Source organism: Nomascus leucogenys, chromosome 17, assembly GCF_006542625.1.
Source record: "Nomascus leucogenys isolate Asia chromosome 17, Asia_NLE_v1, whole genome shotgun sequence".
In the NCBI taxonomy this organism is placed as follows: domain Eukaryota; kingdom Metazoa; phylum Chordata; class Mammalia; order Primates; family Hylobatidae; genus Nomascus; species Nomascus leucogenys.
Window position 1 is genome coordinate 31,043,467 of NC_044397.1, and position 24,442 is coordinate 31,067,908.

The following is a 24,442-nucleotide window of genomic DNA, read 5'->3' on the forward strand; positions in this document are numbered from 1 at the left end:
ACAACAAAAACAGCACTCCCACACAGGCATCACGTCTCTGCTCTCCCATGTGTAAAATGGACCTAATGGGCTTAATAGGCTGGGCGCAGTGGCTCATGCCTGTAATCCCAGCACTTTGGGAGGTCAAGGTGGGAGGATCGCTTGAGCCTGGCAGTTCAAGACCAGCCTGGGACACATGGTGAAACCCGACTCCACCAAAAACAAATACAGTAGTTAACTGGGCGTGATGGTGTGCACCTGTAGTCACAGCTACTCAGGAGGCTGAGGTGGGAGAATGGCTTGAGCCTGGGAGGCAGAGGTTGCAGTGAGCTGAGACCGCACCACTGCACTCCAGCCTGGGTGACAGAGCAAGACCCTGTCTCAAAAAAAAGGGCCTAACAGTCCCTCCCCCAGGCAGGGCTGGCTCTGAGGCCGAAGTGAGCTGAGTGTGCACTGGGCTGTGGTAAGCACCCTGTGTGTTTGCAGTCATCACTAGGATTTGTTGGCCAAAGAGAAAAGTCTCAGGGACAGAGAGGTAGCAAGCTGGTGGCAGACAGTCCCGAGAGGCAGGCTCTCCTCGTCCAGATCTTCTGGCACCTGCCTTGGCTGGTTAAAGTGGGAGGCTCAGGTGGGACCCCAGCCTAGAAGGCCCACTCTGTGCAGGCCGGGCACCCTTGTGCCTGGATTCAGATGCCTTCCCCAGAGTGTCCAGGAGGAGCAGACTCGCTGACCTCATCTGTACAATGGGCAAAGTACTGTAAGGACTGGATGGGGTCCTGTGGCTGGGGACGCCTCTGGCTGAACCCGTTTCCTCCTGGGCTGAATGCAGCAGCCGCAGGATTTGGGATGACGGTCAGACCTGGCCCCGCAGGAGGAAGTGAAGGTAGAGTGGCTGGGGAGGGCCGGAAGAGCCCTAAGCCTGCAGCAGGAGCTCCAGGGCTGCAACCTTCCAGGAACCACGAGCACCTACAGGACACCTGGGAGGAGGGAGGTGGGGGAGGAAGGAGGGAGGAGGGAGGAGGTACCTAGTACCCAACATCCAGAACCTGTCAAAGCCAGAGGAGACGAAGGAGCTCGGAGGTCCGCAGGCCCATTCCTCTGCAGGCAGAGGATGAAAGTGAGGCTCTAGAGAAATCCAGAATCTACTCACGGCGCAGGGGAAGCCAGGCCTGCAGAGCCGCTACATTGAGGGGCACAGCTGCAGAAATGCAAAAGAAGAGAGGCCCCAACAGCCCCAGGTCACCCCGCTCCGGGTAATTTTGTGGAGATGGGGTCTTGCTATGTTGCCCAGGCTGGTCTCGAACTGTTGCCCTCAGGTGATCTTCCCACCTCAACCTCCCAAAGTGTTGGGATTCCAGCTGTGAGCCACCACACCCGGCCTGCTCCTGCAATTATTAATGAGCCTACTGTGCACCAGGGATACAGTGCTGACTAGATCAAACCAGGCCCTGCACTCAGGGCTCACTCCAGTGGGAAAGCGGGTAGTTCAGGAATGATCAGATAATCTGTCGTCACAAGCAAGTGATGGAAGGGGGTGGGGAAGAGGGGGTCTCTGAGCTGAGCCGGAGGGCTGGAAGGTGGTCTGTGGCATGGGGTATCAAGCTGAAAGGAGAGGGAACAGCTCATACAAATGCACTGTGACAGTGACAAGAAGAAGCCCTGGGCGTTTGAGAAACAACAGGGAGGCCAGGTGACCTGGGGCCCACCAGCCCCAGCTCAGTGATGACAAGAGGGGCACATGAAGTGGCCAGAGTGGCTGGGACGTCAGCCCAAAAGCCCTCAGCCCTGACCCCGACATGCTCCTTACCTTCATGGGCGTGGGCAGCCCACAGCTGCACCATGGGCAGGTTGCTAGGGGTTGGGGAGCGGAAGGAGAGGTCAGAGGGCAGTGGCACCGGGCTCCCATGAGACGAGGCCGAGGGCCCCATCCCGCTGGCCACGAAACTGCCCAAGAAGGTCTCGCCTGCAGAGAGAAGTTGGGAGGACCATCAGGCAGATAACCAGGCCAGTGCCGCCGCCCTGGCCCACCGCCCCGAGACCCCCGCCTCTCCCCACCTGTGTGGAGCTGATGCTGGCCAGGAGACCAAAGAGGGTTCCCCTGCTCTGGCCCCATCCCTGGGCCGAAGGATGGGCCTGGGTCAACCCACCCAGACCCAGGGCTTGAGAAAGCACAAGACGGCAGGAAGCCCCCGACAGCAGACCCTCAGCCCTGGGCACCCCGCACCCTCGGAGGAGGGCCTTCCACTGCTGCCACCCAACCAGCCCAGATCTGGCCTGGCACCATTCTCCCCATCTGCAGGGGGGAATCCTGAAGTCGGTGGGGCACTGGGACTTCCAGAGGCCACAGGGCGAAGCGATGGGGGACTCACAGGCGGGGGGCTCATATGCTGAGCTCTGCAGGCCCAGAGAGGACACCCACCCTCCAGCCAGAGAATGACCTCCCACAGCAGCCCTAGCCAGCCCCGTGTGCCCATTTAACAGAAAAAGAAGGTGAGGCTTGGAGATGGGAAGTGCCAGCTCACACAGCCAGAAAGCAGGGACTCAGAATGCAGCCCTGCAGGGTGTCCCCCAGCCCATGGCTGGCACCACCAAGCCACAGTGACTTCGGGAATGAATCCGTGATGGAGCGGCAGGCATGGGGGCCGCTAAGGGAGCCCCATCGAGGGCAACCCCTCCAGACGGCAGGCCCCACGCACCCGGGGTCACTGCCAATAGGGGCCACGGGGCCGACTGCAGCTCAGAAAGATGATGGAAATCAGCAGGGCCTGGGTGGAAGCCACAGCTAGCCCCGCCATGCCCCACATGGCCAGGCTCACATCGGACAGGGTGCCTCCCAGCTGCCACCAAGGGGCTCTGTCCCACAAGCCCCAAACACCATCCCCTCTAAGGGAAGACCCTGGCAGGCCTCTGGGTCACAGGTCAGAGAGAAGCATGCAGGCCCTGGGGCACGGGGATTCCCTTACCAGGTCTCAGTTTGCACATCAACAAAATGGGGATAAAAATGCCTCCCTTTGGGAATGATAAGGAAGGAAGCATGTGTTCAACCACAATAACAATATAATGAGGCCGAGCGCGGCAGCTCACGCCTATAATCCCAGCACTCTGGGAGGCCGAGGCAGGCGAATCACGAGGTCAGGAGTTAGAGACCAGCCTCACCAACATGGTGAAACCCCGCCCCCTACAAAAAAGACAAATACAAAAAATTAGCTGGGTGTGGTGGTGGGCACCTGTAGTCCCAGCTATTCAGGAGGCTGAAGCAGGAGAATCGCTTGAACCCGGGAGGCGGAGGTTGCAGTGAGCCAAGATCGCTCCACTGCACTCCAGCCTGGGCAACAGAGAGAGACTCCATCTCAAAAAAAAAAAAAAAAAATACAAAAAATTAGCTGGGTGTGGTGGTGGGCACCTGTAATTTTAGCTACTCGGGAGGCTGACGCAGGAGAATCGCTTGAACCCAGGAGGTGGAGGTTGCAGTGAGCTGAGATCGTGCCACTGCACTCCCGCCTGGGCGACAGAGTGAGACTCCGTCTCAAAAAAAAAAAACAATATAATGATAAATAATGACAACAGGCCGGGCAAGGTGGCTCCTGCCTATAGTCTCTGGAGGCTGAGGCGAGAGGATGGGTTGAGCCCAAGAGTTGGGAGACTGCAGTGAGCTGTGACTGCAATTACAACACTGCACTCCAATCCAGGCGACAGAACAAGACTTGGACTCAAAATATAAATAATAACAATAACCAGCCATGGCACCCATTCACTAAAAGCTGGCATGCACCAGGCACCGTGCAGCTGATTTCAAATCCTCCAAGCAATGCCCTCAGGAGGTGGCAGCAAAGCACCTCCAGCCGGGTACTACCACTGGCCAGCCCCCAGCGGAGGGATTCCGTGTGTACCCTAGAGCCACCTCCTCTAAGTCCCTGTGTTGTGAGCACTGTTTACAGGGGGCATGGGGTAAGTTACGTGGCTTTGCAGGAGATGCGGGCTCCCAGATGGCCCCAGTCCAGCCTGCGGGAGCTCACAGATCCCAGTCCAGCCTGTGGGTCCCCAGTGCCCCCATTCTCCCCAACAAAGGGCCTGTATACAAGTGCTCACTGACCACCTCCCAGGGGCACAGGATCCCGGAATATACAACCCAGCTTCTTTGGGGTACATGTGGGGAAACTGAGGCAGAGAAGGGCAGGGCCTCCACCTTGGGCCCCAAAGACAGGAGTGGGCAGAGCAGCAAGGGGTGCCCTCTGGCCACATGCCCTGTCACCACCGCCCCGTGTCCAGCCCCCAACACTCCAGTCCAGCCAGGCCCAGCCCCCTCACCGGACTCCAGCGCCAAGCCCTCGGGCCCCAGGGCCTCGGTGGCCAGTCAGTCCATCCATGTGGCCCAAGCCGGGGCAGCAGGGCCTCCAAGCCCTGCCGAGCCCCGGGCTTCCGCCTTGCTGTGGCAGGCGGGTGGGTAGAAGGCTCCGGAAGCCAGCAGCCAGGGTTTGCGCAAGAGCTTACATCAGCCGCCAGCTCTTCCTGCCCCAGGCTGCACGGAAGCCGAGCGGCGCAGGCCGGCCCCTGCCCGGGCTTGTGAAACCCGCCCAGCAGCACCCAGGCCCGGATGCCAGCCAACGGCTCCTGCCCACCACAGGACTCAACGGCACCCAAAGCCCCTCCTCCCAGGCTGGGCGGGGCAGCCCGGAACCCCCAGCATCCCCAGCAAGGCAGTGCCGTTCTCAGGGCCTCAGTTTGCAACTCTGTAAAATGGACACACAATCCCTACTCAGCTACGGCGATGAGGCCGGCGCCCCCACCCCACCTCACTCTCCAGAACAGACAAACTTCTCCCTGGTCACATCCCTGAGCCTGCCCCTTTCCCGCCTGGCCCCTCAGGCACGAACTCCCAGGCCTCCTAGAGCCCTCCTCTTCACTCCCACCTCGGGCCTCCCTGGGCCCCAGAGAAGCCTCCAACAGCCACACTACCCAAGCAGGCCCCAAGTGACCTGTGACCACCCACAACCCCTTGGAAACAGATCTGCCAGCCTCCTTGTGGATTTCATGCCTCTGTCTTCCCCCAGAGGCAGTTCCCTCCCTGAGGGCGGGGATTATCATCCTTACTTCCTGCCATATCACAGTGGCTGGAACCTGCCACCTGTGACCTGCCACCCAGGACATACTTCTATTTGGGATTACCCGATTGCGTAAGCGTTGTTTCCTTTTTTAGAGACAGGGTCTCACTCTGTTCAATTCACCCAGGCTGTAGCGCAGTGGCTCGATCACAGCTCACTGCGGCCTCCAACTCCTGAGCTCAATCAACCCTCCAGCCTCAGCCTCCTGGGTAGCAGGGACCACAGGCACACACCACCACGCCCAACTAATTTTTTTCTTTTTCTTTTTCTTTTTTGTAGAGATGGGGTCTTGCTATGTTGCCCAGGCTGGTCCCAAACTCCTGGCCTCAAGCGATCCTCCTGCCTTGGCCTCCCAAAGTGCTGGGATTATAGGCATGAGCCACCCTGCCCATCCATAAATGTGATTTCCAATGTTCCCAGGGCCAAAGCAAAGAGATACACATTAGGATGAGGAGAGGGTCAAGGCATCCCGCAACTCACAAGAGAGGCTCTAAAATAAACCCCGAGGAAGCAGAGGCCATCCCAGGCCATCCTGCCTGGTCTCCTTGCATCTCTAGACTATACCCCAAGCCTCCACAGTGCCCCCCTGCCCCACCCACTGCTCACACCCACACCCAAGGACCAAGCAGTTGCCATCCCCCCGTTTCACCAAAAAGGTTGCAGGCCTCGGGGTGCCAGGGGGCACTCTGAGTTAGGCCCAGAGCTCACTGGCCTCTCCAAAGACTTGACTGGAATCTCTCATGCCAACCTGCGGTATGGGGGTCTCCCTGCCTCTCGCCCTAGGCTGAGCTCAAGACCTGGCTCCCCAAATCAAGTAACTGGCTGCCACCTGCTCACCCCAGTTATTATCTCACCTGACACCTTAGAAGCTAAGACCAATGACTGTCAAAGCCTAAAACACACAGCTGGGCACAGTGGTTCACACCTATAATCCCAGCACTTTGGGAGGCCAAGGCAGGCAGATCACTTGAGGCCAGGAGTTCGAGACCAGCCTGGACAACATGGTGAAACCCCCCATCTCTACTATAAATACAAAAATTAGCTGGGCATGGTGGCAGGCACCTGTAGTCCCAGCTACCTGGGGAGCTGAAGTGGTGTGATCATGACTCACTGCAGCCTCAACCTCCTGGGTTCAAGCAATCACCCCACCTTTGACTCCTGAGTAGCTGGGACTACAGGCGTGCACCACCATGTATAGCTAATTTTTATTTTTTCTTTTTCGTAGAGTCAGGATCTCACTATGTTGCCCAGTCTGGGGTCTAGAACTCCTGGGCTCAAGCGATCCTCCCACCTCGGCCTCCCAAAGTGCTGGGATGACAGACCTGAGCCACTGCGCCTGGTCTATGATTATTGTTATTATTTATGGTTACAAACCCTGGAGCTCAGAGAAGCTAAGCACCTACAAAATGTCAGAGTCCATGTCTGCTTCTAGCCAAATGCTATTTGTCCTTACTTAAAACAAAAATTCAGGGCTGGGAGTGGTAGCTTATGCCTGTAATCACAGCACTTTGGGAGGCAGAGGCGGGCGGATCACCTGAGGTCAGGGGTTCTAGACCAGCCTGACCAACATGGTGAAACTCCGTCTCTAGTTAAAATACAAAAATTAGCCAGGCATGGTGGTGTGTCCCTATAGTCCCAGCTACTCGGGAGGTTGAGGCAGGAGAATCGCTTGAACCTAGGAGGCAGAGGATGCAGTGAGCCGAGATCACACCACTGCACTCCAGCCTGGGTGACAGAGTGAGACTGACTCTCAAATAAATAAATATTCAATTTTGAAACCATAGATAGCTGGTGATTACACAGGATGAATACACCAAATACCAGTGAAGTGTACATGTTTCAAATGGTTAATTGTATGCTATGTGAATTTCACCTCCATGAAAAAAAAAAATGCAAGCTGTAGCCTGGCGTGGTGGCTCACACCTTTAATCTCAGCACTACCAGAGGCCAAGGGGGCAGCAGATCACTTCAACTCAGAAGTTCAAGACCAGCCTGGGCTGATAGAGACTCTTATCTCTACAAAAAAATACAAAAAAATTAACCAGGTGTGGTGGTGCACGCCTGTAACCCAGCTACTCTGGAAGCTGAGGTGGGAGGATCGCTCGAGCACGGGAGGCTGAGGCTGCAGTGAGCTGAGATTGCATGCAGCCTGGGAGACAGAGCAAGACCCTGTCTCAAAAAATACATATTAAAAATTAAAACTAAGGCCAGGCGCGGTGGCTCACGCCTGTAATCCCAACGCTTTGGGAGGCCAAGTGATCCACCCACCATGTCTGGCCCACCAATGCAATCTTCCCTCTGCAACAGCAGTTGCTGGGGACCCTTCTAGAAACCGTATGGTGGGCACCTGAAGTCCTCCCTGGTTCGAGTCAGGGCGGGGGGCTGCATGTGATCGTGATAGGGATATAAGTTCCTTAAACAGCAAAGAACCAGAAAGCTTTGTCACTGCCAATGGGTTGATCCAGAGTAGCTCCAGCCCACCTCTACCCCTCGCCCTGAATCAGGTCCTCCTTCCAGATATACAGGGAAGACCCTGCACACTCCCACCTATCTATACCCTAACTCCCTCACTCCCTTCTCTTACAGCTCAGCCTTCCCTAACTGCCCGTTTTAGCATTGCAACTTACCCTGTCACGCCCTTTCCTGAAATGTTTTTCTCCACTGTTTATCACCTGTTATCACAGGTGTTAGTTCCTTATTGTCTCTGCCCACTGAAGACAGCAAGCTTTTCTTTGAAAGGGTGTCTGCTGCCTGTTGCCAGGAAAGCACCCAGACAGTAAACGATTGGGCGTTGCTCTGTACCAATAAAACTTTATTTACAAAAACAAGACGTGGGCCACATTTGGCCAGACTGCTCACCCCAGCATTACTAGGTGTGCTACAAGTTATTTTTTATTCCCAGTCCTATGCTGCACATAGGAGGTACTCAAGTAGTATTTACGGTAGGAGCTGGGCACAGTGGCTCATGTCTGCAATCTCAACACTTTGGAAGGCCAAAGTGGGAGGATCGCCGGGAGTTTAAGAGCAGCCTGGGAAACAGAGCAAGACCCCATCCCCAAAAAAATTTTTTTAGGCCAGGCACAGTGACTCATGCCTGTAATCCCAGCACTTTGGGAGGCCAACGCGGGCAGATCACTTGAGGTCAGGAGTTTGAGACCAGCCTGGGCAACACAGTGAAACTCCATCTCTACAAAAATTTAAAACAATTAGCCATGCATGGCGGTGTGGGCCTGTAATCCCAGCTACTCAGGAGGCAAAAAAAACTGATGGCTTGAGCCCAGGAGGCGGAGGTCGCAGTGAGCCGAGATCGCGCCACCACACTCCAACCTGTGACAGAGTGAGACCCTGTCTCAAAAAGACAAAAAAAAAATTAGAAAATAATATTTATGGAGCCGGGCGCAGTGGCTCACGCCTGTAATCCCAGCACTTTGGGAGGCCGAGGCAGGCAGATCACCTGAGGTCAAGAGTTCAAGACCAGCCTGGTCAACATGGTGAAACCGCGTCTCTAGTAAAACTATAAAAACTAGCCGGGCATGGTGGTGGACGCCTATAATCCCAGCTACTCCGGAGGCTGAGACAGGAGAACTGCTTGAACCCAGGAGACAGAAGTTGCAGTGAGGCAACACAGTGCCACTGCACTCCAGTCTCGGCGACAGAGTGAGACTGTCTCAAAAAAAAAAAAAAAAAAAAAAAAAAAAACACCAAAAAAAAAAAAAGAAAATCATATTTATGGTGTGGAATGGGGCAAGGTCCTGATTAACTGGGGGAAGGGTGCCCAGGCCTTCCCTGCAGCATTCTCTGGGACCTGCTTCTCTACCCTGTGCTCCCCACTCCTGTCAACGGGGAGAGGGATTGGTGTTCCTTTTACAGATAAGGAGACTGAGGCTCTGACTCCCAAACCTACACTTCTCCACTCAGCCGCACCACCCAGACAGAGCAGAAGCTATGTTCGTTAGACATAGGTTGCACATTTTCAATCCCAGACAGCCCTTCATAACCAAACACAGAACGATTACATTTTATCTTCACTTTTTTTTTTTTTTTTTTTGAGACGGAGTTTCGCTCGTTGCCCAGGCTGGAGTGCAATGGCGTGATCTCAGCTCACCACAACCTCTACCTCCCGGGTTCAAGCAATTCTCCTGCCTCAGCCTACCGAGTAGCTGGGATTACAGGCATGTACCACCACGCCCAACTAAATTTGTATTTTTAGTAGAGACGGGGTTTCTCCATGTTGGTCAGGCTGGTCTCGAACTCTCGACCTCGGATGATCCGCCCGCCTCAGCCTCCCAAAGTGTTGGGATAACAGGCGTGAACCACCTCACCCGGTTTATCTTCACATTTTAAAACATCTTGACCTCTGACAACAACTGCATCCCAGACTGCGGTGTGGTGGCTCACACCTGTTAATCCTAGGACTTTGGGAGGCCGAGGCAGGAGGATCGTTTGAGGCCAGTTCAACACCAGCCTGGGCAACCTAGCAAGACCCCATCTATACAAAAAAATTAAAAAAATTAGCCAGGCTTAGTGGTGTACATCTGTAGTCCCAGCTACTTGGGAGGTTGAAGGCGTGAGGATCATTTGAGCCCAGGAATTAGAGGCACTGAGCTATGGTTGCGCCACTGCACACCAGCCTGGGCAACAGAGTGAGACCCTGTCTGTTTAAAAAAAAAACCAAAACAAAAAAAACTGATGTCAACAGACTATCAGAGCATCTCATAGACTCAATCAAACCAGAATTGTCACCCAGGAAAGACATTATTTTGGCCCTAAGCACTGAAAGGTAACGTAGGTGTTTCCAAGATAGCAGCTAAAAATCCTGCAAGGACCCTCTAGACAGAATGACCTTCAAACTCCCATGGATCCCAAGATCCAGAGAGTTCTGTAATATCTAAGCCAAAGAATGGGTTAACACTGGCTAAAGATTCTCAGAATGCCATAAGAATCCCAGGCAGGGCTGGGCACGGTGGCCCATGCCTGTAATCCCAGCACTTTGGGAAGCCAAGGTGGTTGGATCACAAGGTCAAGGTCAAGAGTTCAAGGCCAGCCTCGCCAACGTGGTGAAACCCCATCTCTACTAAGAATACAAAACTTAGGTGGGTGTGGTGGCACATGCCTGTAATCCCAGTTACTCAGGAGGCTGAGGCCAGAGAATTGCTTGAACCCGGGAGGCAGAAGTTGCAGTAAGCCGAGATCGCACCACTGCACTCCAGCCTGGGCGACAGAGCAAGACTCCGTCTTGAGAAAGAAAAAGAATCCTAGGCAATTTGAAAAAGAGAAACTGTAAATGGCTAAACTCCATTCAAAATTTCAAGGCCATTAGCATTACAAAGAAGTATTAAAACTGATGTCATTTTCATTCCATCGAATCAGCAAATTTTTGCTTCTAGTTGTGGAGGGCGCTGGATGGTTAGCTGCCCAGGGAAGGATGAGAACTGAGCCAATTCATCTCCAGCTTTTGGAAAACAAATCCGCAAGGCTTACCAAGGACTGCAGGCGCCCAGACCCACTTCTGGAGATCCCTCCCAAGGAAACAGGCAGACCTACTTACTGGGATGCTCGCTGCAGCCAAAATGATCTGCACATTCCATATGCAATCCCCATCAAAACCCCAGCAGCGCATGCACACTGTGTGTGTGTGTGTGTCTGTGTGTGTAAAATGAAAAGGTGTCTCTAAAAAGTATACAGAAATGGCAGGGTAAGGTGGCTCATGCCTGCAATCCTAGCACTTTGGGAGGCCGAGGCGGGCAGATTGCCTGAGCTCAGGAGTTCACGACCAGCCTGGACAACACGATGAAACCCAGTCTCAGCCAGGCGCGGTGGCTCACGCCTGTAAGCCCAGCACTTTGGGTGGCCGAGGCGGGCGGATCATGAGGTCAGGAGATGGAGACCATCCTGGCTAACACGGTGAAACCCCGTCTCTACTAAAAAAATACAAAAAAATTAGCTGGGCATGGTGGCAGGGGCCTGTAGTCCCAGCTACTCAGGAGGCTGAGGCAGGAGAATGGCGTGAACCTGGGAGGTGGAGCTTGCAGTGAGCCGAGATCGCGTCACTGCACTCCAGCCTGGGCGACAGAGCGAGATCCCGTCTCAAAAAAAAGAAACCCAGTCTCTACTAAAATACAAAAAAAAAAAAAAAAAAAATTAGCCAGGCATGGCAGCATGCACCTGTAGTCCCAGCTATTTGGGAGGCTGAGGCAGGAGAACTGCTTGAACCTGGGAGACAGAGGTTGCACTGAGCGAACATTGTGCCACTGCACTCCAGCCTGGGCAACAGAGTGAGACTTCGTCTCAAAAAAAAAAAAAAAAAAAGAAGTATACAGAAATTAGGCTGGGCACAGTGGCTCACACCCATAATCCCAGAACTTTGGGAAGCTGAGGCAGGAGGATCACTTGAGCTCAGGAGTTCAAGACCAGACTGGCCAACATGGCAAAACCCCCTCTCTACTAAAAATACAAAAGTTAGCCAGGGCTAGGCACTGCAGCTCACACATGTAATCCCAACACTTTGGGAGGCCGAGGCGAGTGGATCACTTGAGGTCAGGAGTTTGAGACCAGCCTGGCCAACATGGTAAAACCCTGTCTCTACTAAACATACAAAAATTAGCCAAGTGTGGTGGCAGGCGCCTGTAATCCCAGCTACTCAGGAGGCTGAGCCAGGAGAATCCCTTGAACCCGGGAGGCAGAGGTTGCAGTGAGCCGAGATTTTGCTACTGCACTCCAGCCTAGGTGACAGAGCGAGACTCCATCTCAAAAAAACAAAACAAAACAAACAAAACAAAAAAGCCAGGCATGGTAGCTTGTGCCTGTAGTCCCAGCTACGTGGGAGGTTGAGGCAGGAGAATCACATGAACCCGGGAGGCGGAGGTTGCAATGAGCCGAGATCACACCACTGCACTCCAGCCTGGGCAACAGAGCAAGACTCTGTCTCAAAAAAAAATAAAAATAAAAAGTATACAGAAATTAGCCCAAGCACAGTGGCTCATGCCCGTAATCCCAACATTTTGAGAAGCCAAGGCAGGAGGATCACTTGAGCTCAGGAATTTGAGACCAGTCTCGGCAACATCATGAGACCCGTTTCTATTTTAAAAAATAAAAAGTATGCAGACGTTGAAATCCAGAACTCAAACACATATTTGCATATCCATGTTCATAGCAGCACTATTCACAACAGTCAAAGGGTAGAAAGAACCCAGCTGTCCATCTATGAATCAATAAACAAAAGGGGGTCCATCCAGCCAGTGGAATATTATTCAGCCCTAAAAAGGAAGGACAATCCAATACATTCTACAACAACACGGACGTACCTTGAGGACATAAAGCTGAGTGAAATAAGCCAGACATAAACAACAAATACTAGGGCCAGGTGTGGTGGCTCACGCCTGTAATCCCAGCACTTTGGGAGGCCGAGGCCGGCAAATCATTCGAAGTCAGGAGTTGGAGACCAGCCTGACCAACATGGTGAAATCCCATCTCTACAAAAAATACAAAAAATAGCCCGTTGTGGTGGCGGGCACCTGTAATCCCAGCTACTCGGGAGGCTGAGATGGGAGGATCGCTTGAACCCAAGAGGCGGAGGTTGCAGTGAGCCGAGATTGCGCCACTGCACTCCAGCCTGGGTAATAGAGCGAGACTGTCTCAAAAAAAAAAAAAAAAAAAAAAAAAAAAAAAAATTTTTTAATGTTTTTAAAGACAAATACTATGTGTGATTCCACTTTTGAGGTACCTACAGTACTCACGTCCATAGAGACAGAAAGCAGAAAGTAGAGGCCCAGCCCAGTGGCTCAAGCCTGTAATTCCAGCACTTTGGGAGGCAGAAGCGGGCGGATCACCTGAAGTCAGGAGTTCGAGACCAGCCTGACCAACAGGGTGAAACCCCGTCTCTACCAAAAATACAAAAATTAGCTGGGCACGGTGGCGGGTGCCTGTAATTGAAGCTACTCAGGAGACTGAGGCAGGAGAGTCACTTGAACCCAGGAGGCGGAGGTTGCAGTGAGCTGAGATCGTACCACTGCACTCCAGCCTGGGTGACAAGAGCGAGACTCTGTCTCAAAAAAAAAAAAAAAAAAAGAAAAAAGAAAAGAAAAGAAGAGCCAAGAAGTGAAAAAGGAAAATAGACAAATTCTTATCAACACCCCCACCTCCCTGCCAGCCCCCAACGTTCCTGCAAGGAGCTAGGGCCTCGAACCCCTCACCTCCCACTGTGGGACCTGGGGTGCGCATCTCACACTCTCTGAGGCTAAAATGGCAAGATTCTGTGCCCCGGCCTCGCAGGGACGTCTGGGGCACCCCCCCACTCCGGTGATAGAGCTTGAGGCTGGGGTGGTGGGATGAGGGCTCACCCTGCACGTCCTTGGCACTGCGGCTGGGCTATCAGACCCGTGGCCACCGCCACCGTCCTGGAACTCTCATCAGCGCAGAAAAGACGCAGGTGAGAGTCCAAGGCTGCAGTCTCCTCTCCACACTACGCCGGGACCAGAACCAGGACCAAGACTGCAGTAGCCACCAGCCCAGATCAACCTGCTTCAGCCCTGCCCCACCAGGAGGGCCTGGGGGCTGGCCCCAGGGAGGAGGGAGGCCCACCCCAACCTCCTCACCCCATCCTGCCCCTCCTACACCTCCAGCCTCCGCGCCAGCGGAAAGCCATCCCTGACCTCCCCACCAGGTGAGCATATTCCCAAAGAAGATCCATCAAGCTGGGCTCCCAGTTACTCCCCACCTGGGATCACAGCACGAGCCGGCAATTCTGGCTTAATTCCAGTCCCTCTCCCATCCTCAAATATGGGCAGGGACTTTGTCTTGCTCCAATCAGGTACCCAGCCCACAGAATAAGTGCTCGAATTTAAATAAAGGGAATCCAAGGCGGCCAAGAAGAGGTCAAGGCCTCAGGCCAGCCAATGATATGCAAATACGTCCATCTCAGCCTTGCCCCTAGGGCTCCAGACTTTGTCAATTCTCAAGCAATCACAAAGGATTTCCCCAGTGACTGGTTTCCCCCTTATGGAGACTCCACCTCCCAGGGTGGAAAAAGAGGTCGGGGTGGAGGGCCTTCTAGGAACTGCTCCAGAAAATGCTAGAAGACATCAGATGCCTCTTAGCAGAGAAAGAAGAACCATATCTCCCAGACAAAGTAGCAAGAAAAGGAGTGTGAGCCTACAAGAGACTGCACAGTGTTTGATCTTTACAAATCCTTTCCCAAACACCAGAACCTCACAAAAATGACAGTAATACAAAAAGGAACGAAAGTGGCCGGGCACAGTAGAGGTGGATCACGAGGTTAGGAGATCGAGACCATCCTGGCCAACATGGTGAAATGCTGTCTCTGCTAAAATACAAAAAATTAGCTGGGTGTGGTGACGCGTGCCTCTAGTCCCCACTACTCAGGAGGCTGAGGCAGGGGAATCTCTTGAACCCAGGAGGCGGAGGTTGCAGTGAGCTGAGATCACGCCACTGCACTCCAGCCTGGCGACAGAACAAGACTTCCGTCTCAAAAAAAAAGGAACGAAAGCAAAATAGGAGAAGTGGAAAGGAAACATCCCCCTGGCCAGGCACATAGCTCACGCCTGTAATCCCACGCCTGTAGCCCACGGCGGGTAGATCACCTGAGGTCAGGGGTTCGAGACCAGCCTGGCCAACACGATGAAACCCCGTCTCTACTAAAAATATATAAATTAGCCGGGTGTGGCAGAGCGTGCAGCTACTCAGGAGGCTGAGGCAGGAGAATCGCTTGAACCCAGGAAGTGGAGGTTGCAGTGAGCCAAGATCATGCCACTGCACTCCAGCCTGAGTGACAGTATGAGACTCCGCCTCCAAAAAAAAAAAAAGAAAAAAAAAAAACATTTGGAAGCAAGAAAGCAGAGAGACAAGAGATGTGTGGCCTGGCACAGTGGAGAGTGGGGAAAAGAAACACTTAAGCTTGGAGCAGACAATCAGGAAACCAGCAATCCTGGAGACTGAACCCAGAGACCCTGGTAGCTGTAAAGCCAGGGTTCACGGAAAAGCTGACGACAAGAGAGTTGGTTTCACCACAGAAGCACTCATCCCTGTTTACTAGGAAAAGATGGAACCACTGAGGGTATGCATTCTCAGGACTAGGGTGTGGACCAAAGGGAAAACAGGAATCAGAGTGCAAATCCTCAACCTTAACATGCACACTGAGCTCTTGGGACAGGAACAGCCTGGCTTCAACGTCAACAGACAAGAAACCACTGAACTCTTGCCTTTGAGATTTACAAGGTCAACAAGGAAAGATCTTTTTACAGAGGACATTCAAGAAGCTCCTCAATGGCCAACAAGCCCCACCCTTACACCTGAATCCCATCTGCTTTTTCTTAAAGAAGGGGCACCTGAGAATGATCATCGGCAGGTGCCCGCGGGAAGTCTCCAAGGTGAAAGAGAAAAGAGAAAAAAGACTGAGAGAAAACAAAGACAATGTATGAAAGAAGAAAACGCCAGGGGAAAAAAAAACACAATTAATATCCTAGTAATGGGAATTAATGTATCCATGAAACAAGAACAGGATGCTATTAAAAAAAAAGTGAACCCAGGTTATAAGAGCTCTTGGGACATAAAAATAGGATAGCTCAAATTTAAAAATTAAATTCTACAAAAACTAGCCAGGCGTGGTGGCACACACCTGTCGTCCGAGGAGGCTGAGGCAGGAGGATCGTTTGAGCCCCAGCTGTTTGAGTTCACGGTTGCAGTGAGCAGTGACTGCACCACTGAGTGGTGCAGCCCCGGTAACAGAGGGAGACCCTGTCTCAAAAAAATAATAATAATAATTAAATCGAAAGGTTAGAAGATACCATTAAGAAAATATTAAGAAAATCACCTAGAAAGAAGAAACTGCAAGATATAGAAAATACAAAAGAAGGACAGGCACAGTGGCTCACGCCTATAATCCCAGCACTTTGGGAGGCCAAGGCGGGTGGATCACGAGGTCAGGAGATCGAGACCAACATGGCTAACATAGTGAAACCCCATCTCTACTAAAAAAAAAAAAAAAATACAAAAAAGTAGCCGGGCGTGGTGGCCGGTGCCTGTAGTCCCAGCTACTCGGGAGGCTGAGGCAGGAGAATGGCGTGAACCCGGGAGGTGGAGCTTGCAGTGAGCCAAGATCGCACCACTGCACTCTAGCCTGGGCAAAAGAGCAAGACTACGTCTCAAAAAAAAAAAAATTTTTTTTTAAACATTCAATGATCAGATCAGGCACAGTGGCTCACACCTGTAATCCCAGCACTTTGGGAGACTGAAGCGGGCGGATCACTTGAGGCCAGGAGTTTGAGACCAGCCTGGCCAACATGGCAAAACCCCATCTCTACTAAAAATGCAAAAATTAGCCAGGCACGGTGGCACACACCTGAAATCCCAGCTACTCGGGAGGCTGAGGAATGAGAATCATTTGAACCCAAGAGGCAGAGGTTGCAATGAGCCAAGAACATGCCACTGCCCTCCACCCTGGGCAACAGAGCAAGACTCTGTCTCAAAAAAAAAAAATGAAAAAAAAATGAAAAAATTCAATGATTAGCCCAGGAGACCCAGGATATCTAACTAATAGGAATACTAGAGAGAATAGCAAACATACTGGGAAGGAAATTAAAAAATAAAAATAATACAAAAAATTTCAAACTGAAAGACTTGAGTTTCCAGTTTGTTACGGTCTATGCAGCACCCAAGACAGTAAATGCAAAAAGACCCCATAACAAAACACATCAACGTGAAATTTCAGAACAGTGATGAAGAATAACAGTAACTGTGGCCAGGCGGAGTGGCTCACGCCTGTAATCTCAGCACTCTGGGAGACCGAGGTGGGTCAATCACCTGAGGCCAGAAGTTCGAAACCTGCCTGGCCAACATGGTAAAACCCCATCTCTACTAAAAATACAAAAATTAGTCGGGCATGGTGGCATAAGCCTATAATCCCAGCTACTTGGAAAGCTGAGGCAGGAGAATCGCTTGAACCCGGGAGGCCGAGGTTGCAGTGAACTGAGATCTCGCCACTGCAATCCAGTCTGGGCAACAGAGTGAGACTCCATCTCAAAAAAAAAAGAGGGGGGAAGAGAAGAGAAGAGAAGAGAAGAGGAAAGAAAGGAGAAGGCTGGGCATGGTGGCTCACACCTGTAATCCCAGCACTTTGGGAGGCCGAGGCAGGTGGATCACTTGAGGTCAGGAGTTTGAGACCAGCCTGGCCAACATGGTGAAACTCTGTCTCCATTTAAAAAAATACAGAATTAGCTGGGCGTGGTGGCACATGCCTGTTAATCCCAGCTACTTGCTACTTGGGGAGGCTGAGGCAGGAGAATCGCTTGAACCCAGGAGGCAGAGGTTGCAATGAGCTGAGATCATGCCACTGCACTCCAGCTTGGGCTACAGAGTGAGACTCCATCTCAAAAAAAAAAAGAAAAGAAAAGGAAGGGGGGGTGGGGAAAGGTTCATACACAAAGATCAGGAATCAAAATGGCACCATATTCCTAAAAAGTAACAGTGGAACATGGAAGGTGATGTTGCAATTCTTTCAAAATCCTAGAGGGAAGGCCGGGTGTGGTGACTCACACCTGTAATCCCAGCTACTCAGGAGGCTGAGGCAGGAAAATTGCTTGAACCTGGGAGGCAGAGGTTGCAGTGAGCCAAGATCACACCATTGCCCTCCAGCCTGGGTGACAGAGCAAGACTCCGTCAAAAAAAAAAAAAAAAAAAAAAAAAAAAAAAAATTCCTAGAGGGAAAGTATTTCCCAAATAGCACTCAAGTGTGAAGGTAAAACAAAAGCATTTTTCAGGCATACTAGGCCCCAAAAACGTTGCTTTCCTCATACCCTTTCACAGAAAGCCACCGCAGGATGTGCTCTACAGAAAGGAGGGAGTAAAACAGGAAACGGGAAGGCAAAGGAATCAGACACACAGGAAAGAGGCAAAGGGAGTTTGAAGAACAATGGCTCTACAGCACACCCAAGAACCGGGCCAACCAGACTAGAGAAGGAAGATGGAAAATTCCAGGAAGGAAATCTCCAAGAAAACAAAGCAGCTCATCCAATAGATATGACAAATGAAAAAATGCATCAAGGGACCAGAAGGCTGGCTGGGCATGGTAACTCACACCTATAATCTCAGCACTTAGGGAAGCCCAGGCAAGAGGATTATTTGAGCTCAGGAGTTCAAGACCAGCCTGGGCAACACAGCGAGAGACCCCATCTCTACAAAAAAATTTAACAGTTAGCCAGGTGTGGTGGAACGCACCTGTAGTCCTAGCTACTTAGGAGGCACTGAAGTGGGAGGCTCATTTGAGCCCAGGAGTTGAGGCTGCAGTGAGCCACAAGAATGCCACCACACTCCAGCCTGGGCAACAGAGCAAGACCCAGTGTCTTAACAAAAAAGGACAGAGAAACTGGAAGCCAGATATTCTAGGAAATTCCAAATGGAAAAAAAAAAAAAAAGACAATAATTCCAGAAAATGAATTTTCAGCTGGGCATGGTGGCTCACGCCTGTAATCTCAGCACTTTGGGAGGCCGAGGTGGGTGGATCACCTGAAGTCACCAGTTTGAGACCAGTCTGGCCAACATGGTTAAACCCCATCTCTACTAAAAATACAAAATTTAGCCGGGAGTGGTGGCAGGCGTCTGTAATCTCAGCTACTTGGGAGGCTGAGGCAGGAGAATCGCTTGAACCCAGGAGGTGGAGGTTGCAGTGGGCTGAGATCACGCCACTGCACTCCAGCCTGGGAGACGGAACGAGACACTGTCTCAAAAAACATAAAATAAAATAAAAATAAAAAAATAAAAACAAATCTCACAACCACCAAATGAACTCATTCACTCTAATGAACCCATTTTATAGATGAAAAAATTGAGGTTTAGAAAGTCATTACATGCCCTTTAACTGGAGGAGCAACATCCACACCGCAGCTTGGAGGCCATCCTGCCTCTAGATGGAGCAATGTTCTATCTGGGGATTACAAGGAGCTTCCAGGGACCCCCAAAATGCTCAGAAACGTGTCAAATGGTTGGTGAGGATGTGGGAAGTCAGGGTTTCCCCCCAGGCTGAGGGTCCACCACTTTCCTTATCCCCTGAAGAAACCTCACATGCAATGCTGAGTACACTGGTGGCCTGGGAGAGGTGACACTTGAGTGGCTCCCACCTAGTGGCCTAGACTCCCAAGTCACATGCCAGGCCTCTGTGGGCAGCAGATGTGGTAAGGACCCTGGCCCTGACTGACCACTGACCAGGGCTCCCAGCAGGCCCTGGGGAGGCCCGAGACCTGTGCTGAGAACAGCTCCAGCCCATCCCCTAAAAAGCTGGGCTGGGATGTCTGAAAAGCTGGGGCAAGGGTCTGGCTGGAGGACAAGGCTACAGTACATGAGAGGGTGGGAGGAATCGGGCCAGACCACAGACTGGTTCATGCCGGGGTGCCAAGAGCAGCCCCCACCAGCCACATCCAAAATAAGAATGCCCAGTCCCCAGCCTCTCCTCAAATCTGCCCCTCCCCATCCCTCCACAAGTGGCTCGGACCCAAGCCATTGAGTTCTCCTCCCTCCTTCCCTCCTCTCCCCATCCCTCTTACCTGCCCAACCTCCAAAAGGCACATAACCCTGGCCACCTCCAGCCTCCCTCCCTAGTAACCAACACCTCCTAATTACCTCCTGCTTCTCTCCTCGTCTACCAGACTGTCTCTGGCTAGCAACCCAGCCTCGTTTCTTTTATGTTTTGAGACAGGGTCTCACTCTGTTGCCCAGACCACTGTGAGTGCAGTGGTGCAATCACAACTCACTGCAGCCTTGATCTCTGGGGCTCAAGCAATCCTCCCATCAAAGACTGCCAAGTAGCTGGGACTTACAGGCATTCGCCACCATGCCTAACTAATTTTTTAAACATTTTGTAAAGACAAGGTCTTGCTCTGTTGCCCAGACTTCTCTCCTAACTCCTGGCCTCAAGCGATCCACCCGCCTAGGCCTCCCAAAGTGGTGGGATTACGCAGGCATGAGCCACCATGCCCAGCCCCTAGTTTTTTTTTAAATGCTTATTTTGAAATCCTTTCCAATTCAGAGAAAAGTTTGAAATAGTACAATGAATTGTCCTATGACCTTCACCAGATCCAACAACTGTAAACTGCTCTTTTTTTTTTTTTTTTTTTTTTGAGATGGAGTCTCATTCTGTCTCCCAGGCTGCAGTGCAGTGGCACGATCTCAGCTCACTGCAACCTCCCAGGTTCAAGCGATTCTCCTGCCTCAGCCTCCCAAGTAGCTGGGATTACAGGTGCCCTCCACCACACCCAGCTATTTTTTTAATTTTTAGTAGAGATGGGGTTTCGCCACGTTGGCCAGGCTGGTCTCAAACTCCTGACCTCAGGTGATCCGCCCGCCTCAGCCTCTCAAAGCGCCGGGATTACAGGCATGAACCCCGTGCCCAGCCTCACTGTCTTTTTTGATATAATACTTGATGTACCATCATCTCCCATATATATATGTATAAAATAGATTATTTTTTCTTTTCCTGAACCATTCCAAGTACAAGTGGTAGACTCTATGTCCCTTGCCTGTAAACATTTCAGTACTTTTTTTTGAGACGGAGTCTCACTCTGTCGCCCAGGCTGGAGTGCAGTGGCATGATCTCGGCTCACTGCAAACTCCGCCTCCTGGGTTCACGCCATTCTCCTGCCTCAGAGTAGCTGGGACTACAGGCGCCCGCCACCACGCCCGGCTTTTTGTATTTTTAGTAGAGACGGGGTTTCACCGTGTTATCCAGGATGGTCTCGATCTCCTGACCTCGTGATCCACCCGCCTCAGCCTCCCAAAGTGCTGGGATTACAAGTGTGAGCCACTGCACCCGGCCCACATTTCAGTATTCTTATTACCTAAGAACAAGGATATTCTCTTACAGAATCCACTTCATAAAACCTAACAGTGATCTGATACTATCAGCTAATCTACAGTCCATATTCCAGTTTTGTCAATTGTCCCAATGGTTCTTTGGAGCAATTTCTTCCCTGATCCCAAGATCCAATCGAGAGCCATACATTGCCTTTAGCAGTAGCATTTTTCCAGTCTCTTTTAATCAGGAACAGTTCTCCGCCTTCCTCTGCCTTGCATGCCACTGACATTTTTGTAAGAGTCCAGACCAGTTCTGTGAAATGTCCCTCAATTTCAATTACTCCCTCCACTTAAAACCCTCCATTGCCTCCTCATTCCTCAGTTTAAAATTCCAAGACCTCATGACTGGCCTTCAGGGACCTGAAGGATCCCACCTCCCCCACATCCCCTCCCACCAGCTCCAGCCATTCTGCCAGCTCAGATACGCCAGGCTCTGACTTTTGTGTTCCGTCCACCTTCACCACACTTTTCTGCCCTTGGCATGCAGGAAAAAAGTCACCCCCCTCTGGATCAGTCGGCTGGGGGTGGGCTGTGCTGATACAGCCCCTCACCTCTCAGACCAGACCAGACCTTTACCATTTTGTTTTCTGCGTGGTCTGTGTCTCCCTTTTTTTTTTTTTTTTTTTTGAGATGGAGTCTGTCTCTGTCACCCAGGCTGGAGTGCAGTGGCGTGATCTTGGCTCACTGCAACCTCCACCTCCCGGGTTCAAGTGATTCTCCTGCTTCAGCCTCCCCGAGTAGCTGGGATTACAGGCACCCACCACCACACCAAGCCAATTTTTTTTTATATTTTCAGTAGAGATGGGGTTTCGCCATGTTGGCCAGGCTGGTCTCGAACTCCTGACCTCAGGCGATCAGCCTGCCTAGGCCTCCCAAAGTGCTAGGATCACAGGCATGAGCCGCCATGCCCAGCCTGCATAAGACTCCACGGTGTAGTTACATTTTTAAACATCAGATTACAAAACAATATGAGAAGTTGGTATCCAGCTATCTCCAGCTGGTTGTCCAGGGAAAGTTGGCAACTTTCACTGTTGGGAAATTTTCACTTAAAAATAGGTCGAAGTTAAGCTGAGCGTGGTGGCTCACACCTGTAATCCCAGCACTTTGGGAGGCCTAGGTGGGTGGATCACCTGAGGTCAGGAGTTCAAGACCAGCCTGGCCAACATGGCGAAACCCCGTCTCTATTAAAAATACAAAAACAATTTGGCTGGGCGTGGTGGCAGGCGCCTGTAATCCCAGCTACTTGAGGAGGCTGAAGCAGGAGAATCGCTTGAACCCAGGAGGCGGATGTTGTGGTGAGCCTAGATCGTGCCACTGCACTCCAGCCTGGGCGACAGAGTGAGACTCCCTCTCAAAAAAAAAAAAAAAAAAAAAAAATCAGCTGAGCGCGGTGGCTCCAGCCTGTAATCCCAGCACTTTGGGAGGCCGAGGCGGGTGGATCACCAGGTCAGGAGATCGAGACCATCCTGGTTAACACAGTGAAACCCTGTCTGTACTAAAAGTACAAAAAAATTAGCCGGACGTGGTGGCGGGTGCCTGTAGGCCCAGCTACTCGGGAGGCTGAGGCAGGAGAATGGCGTGAACCGAGGAGGCAGAGCTTGCAGTGAGCCGAGATGGCAGCACTGCACTCCAGCCTGGGCGACAGAGCGAGACTCTGTCTCAAAAAAAAAAAAAAAATAATAATAATAATAATAATAATAATAATTTGCTTAACCAAGCACAGTGACGATGGAATGTAGTCCTCGCTACTCGGGAGGCTGAGGCAGGATGATCTCTTGAGCCCAGGAGTTTGAGACCAGCTGGACAACATAGGGACACCCTGTCTCTACAGAAAATTTTAAAATTAGGCCAGGCATGGTGGCTCATGCCTGTACTTCCAGCACTTTGGGAGGCCAAGGCAGGCGGATCACTAGAGGCCAGGAGTTTAAGACCAGCCTGGCCAACATGGTAAAACCCCGTCTCTCCTAAAAATAAAAAAATTAGCAGGGTATCGTGGCACACACCTGTAATCCCAGCTACTCAGGAGGCTGAGGCAGGAGGATCTCTTGAGCCCAGGAGTTCGAGACCAGCTGGACAACATAGCAAGACCCTGTCCCTACAGAAAATTTTAAAATTAGCCAGGCATGGTGGTACATACCTGTAGTCCTAGCTACTCAAGAGGCCAAGGCAGGAGGAGCCCAGGAGTTTGAGGCTGCAATGAGCTATAATCGCAACACTGCATTACATCCTGGGTGACAGAGTAAAACCCTGTCTCTTAAAAAAAAAAAAACTTTAAGTAACAAAATCAGCTGGGTGCAGTGGTGCACACCTAAAATCCCAGCACTTTGGGAGGCCAAGGCAGGAGGAGGCCAGGAGTTTGAGGCTGCAATGAGCTATAATTGCACCACTACACTCCAGCCTGGGTGACAGAGTAAAACCCTGTCTCTAAAAAAATAAAAATAAAAAATTTTAAGTAACAAAATCAGCTGGGTGCAGTGGTACACACCTGAAATCCCAGCACTGTGGGAGGTCAAGGCAGGAGGATTACTTGAGCCCAAGAGTTCAACACCAGCCGGGACAACATAGCAAGACCCTACCTCTACTAAAAAATACAAAAAGTTAGCAGGGCATGGTGACACATGCCTATAGCTCTAGCTACTCAGGAGGCTGAGGTAGGAGGATGGACTGAGCCTGGGAGGTGGAGGTTGCAGTGAGCTGAGATCACGCTATTGCACTCCAGCCTGGGTGACAGAGTAAGATCCTATCTCAAAAACAAAACAAACAAACAAAAAACATTTCCTTCTCAGATTTTGTGTGTTCACTCCCTGAATCCCCAGAAGAACATGAGCTCCAATGAGGGCAGAGGTTTCTGTCTGTTGGGTTCACTGCCGCATTCCTGGGACCCGAGCGGTGCCTGGCACGCAGGAAGCACTTGGAAATTATTTGCTGAGTAAATGAGCAAGTGAGGAAAGAAGGAAAGCGCTGGGGCTGGGAGCTGAAGAACCAAGAGAGCCCCCTCCCCACCAAGTGGCCCTTCGAGATTCCAGAACTCTCCCAGGGCCTCCCTTGTCGCCTCTAACCAGAGAAGGAAGCCCCTTGCAAATCGTCCTTATCTCTCCATCACTCTGCCAGCGGTCTTCACTGATTAATCTTTCTAAATCAATCCCAGTAGGCTGACAGACTGGATTCCAGAGATGGATCTGATCAGACCCTGGAGAAGGCCCACGGCCCCCTGTTGATGGCTGGCCAAGCCAGAGTGCAGGGCCTCCCCACCCAGATCCCTGGGTCCCACCCTCTATTTATGTACCCTCCCAGGGCCAGCCTAGGGTGTGGGGGCAGGGAGAATAAACATCCAAGTACAAAATCCTACTAATAGCTCTTTAATTGCAGCCTGTGAGGACAACTGAGTCCAGGCCTCCCAAGCCCAGAGCACAGAGCCAAGCCCCAGGTGCTTGTCAGTTACATGCCTGTCTCCCAGATCAGGCTGTGAATATTTTGTTCACAATGTAGCAAGGCTCAAGGTA

The 24,442-nt window shown here is 51.6% G+C and overlaps 1 protein-coding gene across 3 annotated transcripts in view; it reads right to left on the reverse strand.

The window, feature by feature from the left end:
• TNRC18 (trinucleotide repeat containing 18) overlaps positions 1-24,442 on the reverse strand; it is a 117,417-nt gene that overhangs the window by 87,426 nt on the left and 5,549 nt on the right. For all 3 annotated transcript variants that reach the window (XM_030796874.1, XM_030796875.1, XM_030796876.1), the window contains exon 3: positions 1,787-1,942. In XM_030796874.1, coding sequence (XP_030652734.1) covers positions 1,787-1,942 — 156 coding nt within the window. The remainder of the gene's footprint in view (positions 1-1,786; positions 1,943-24,442) is intronic.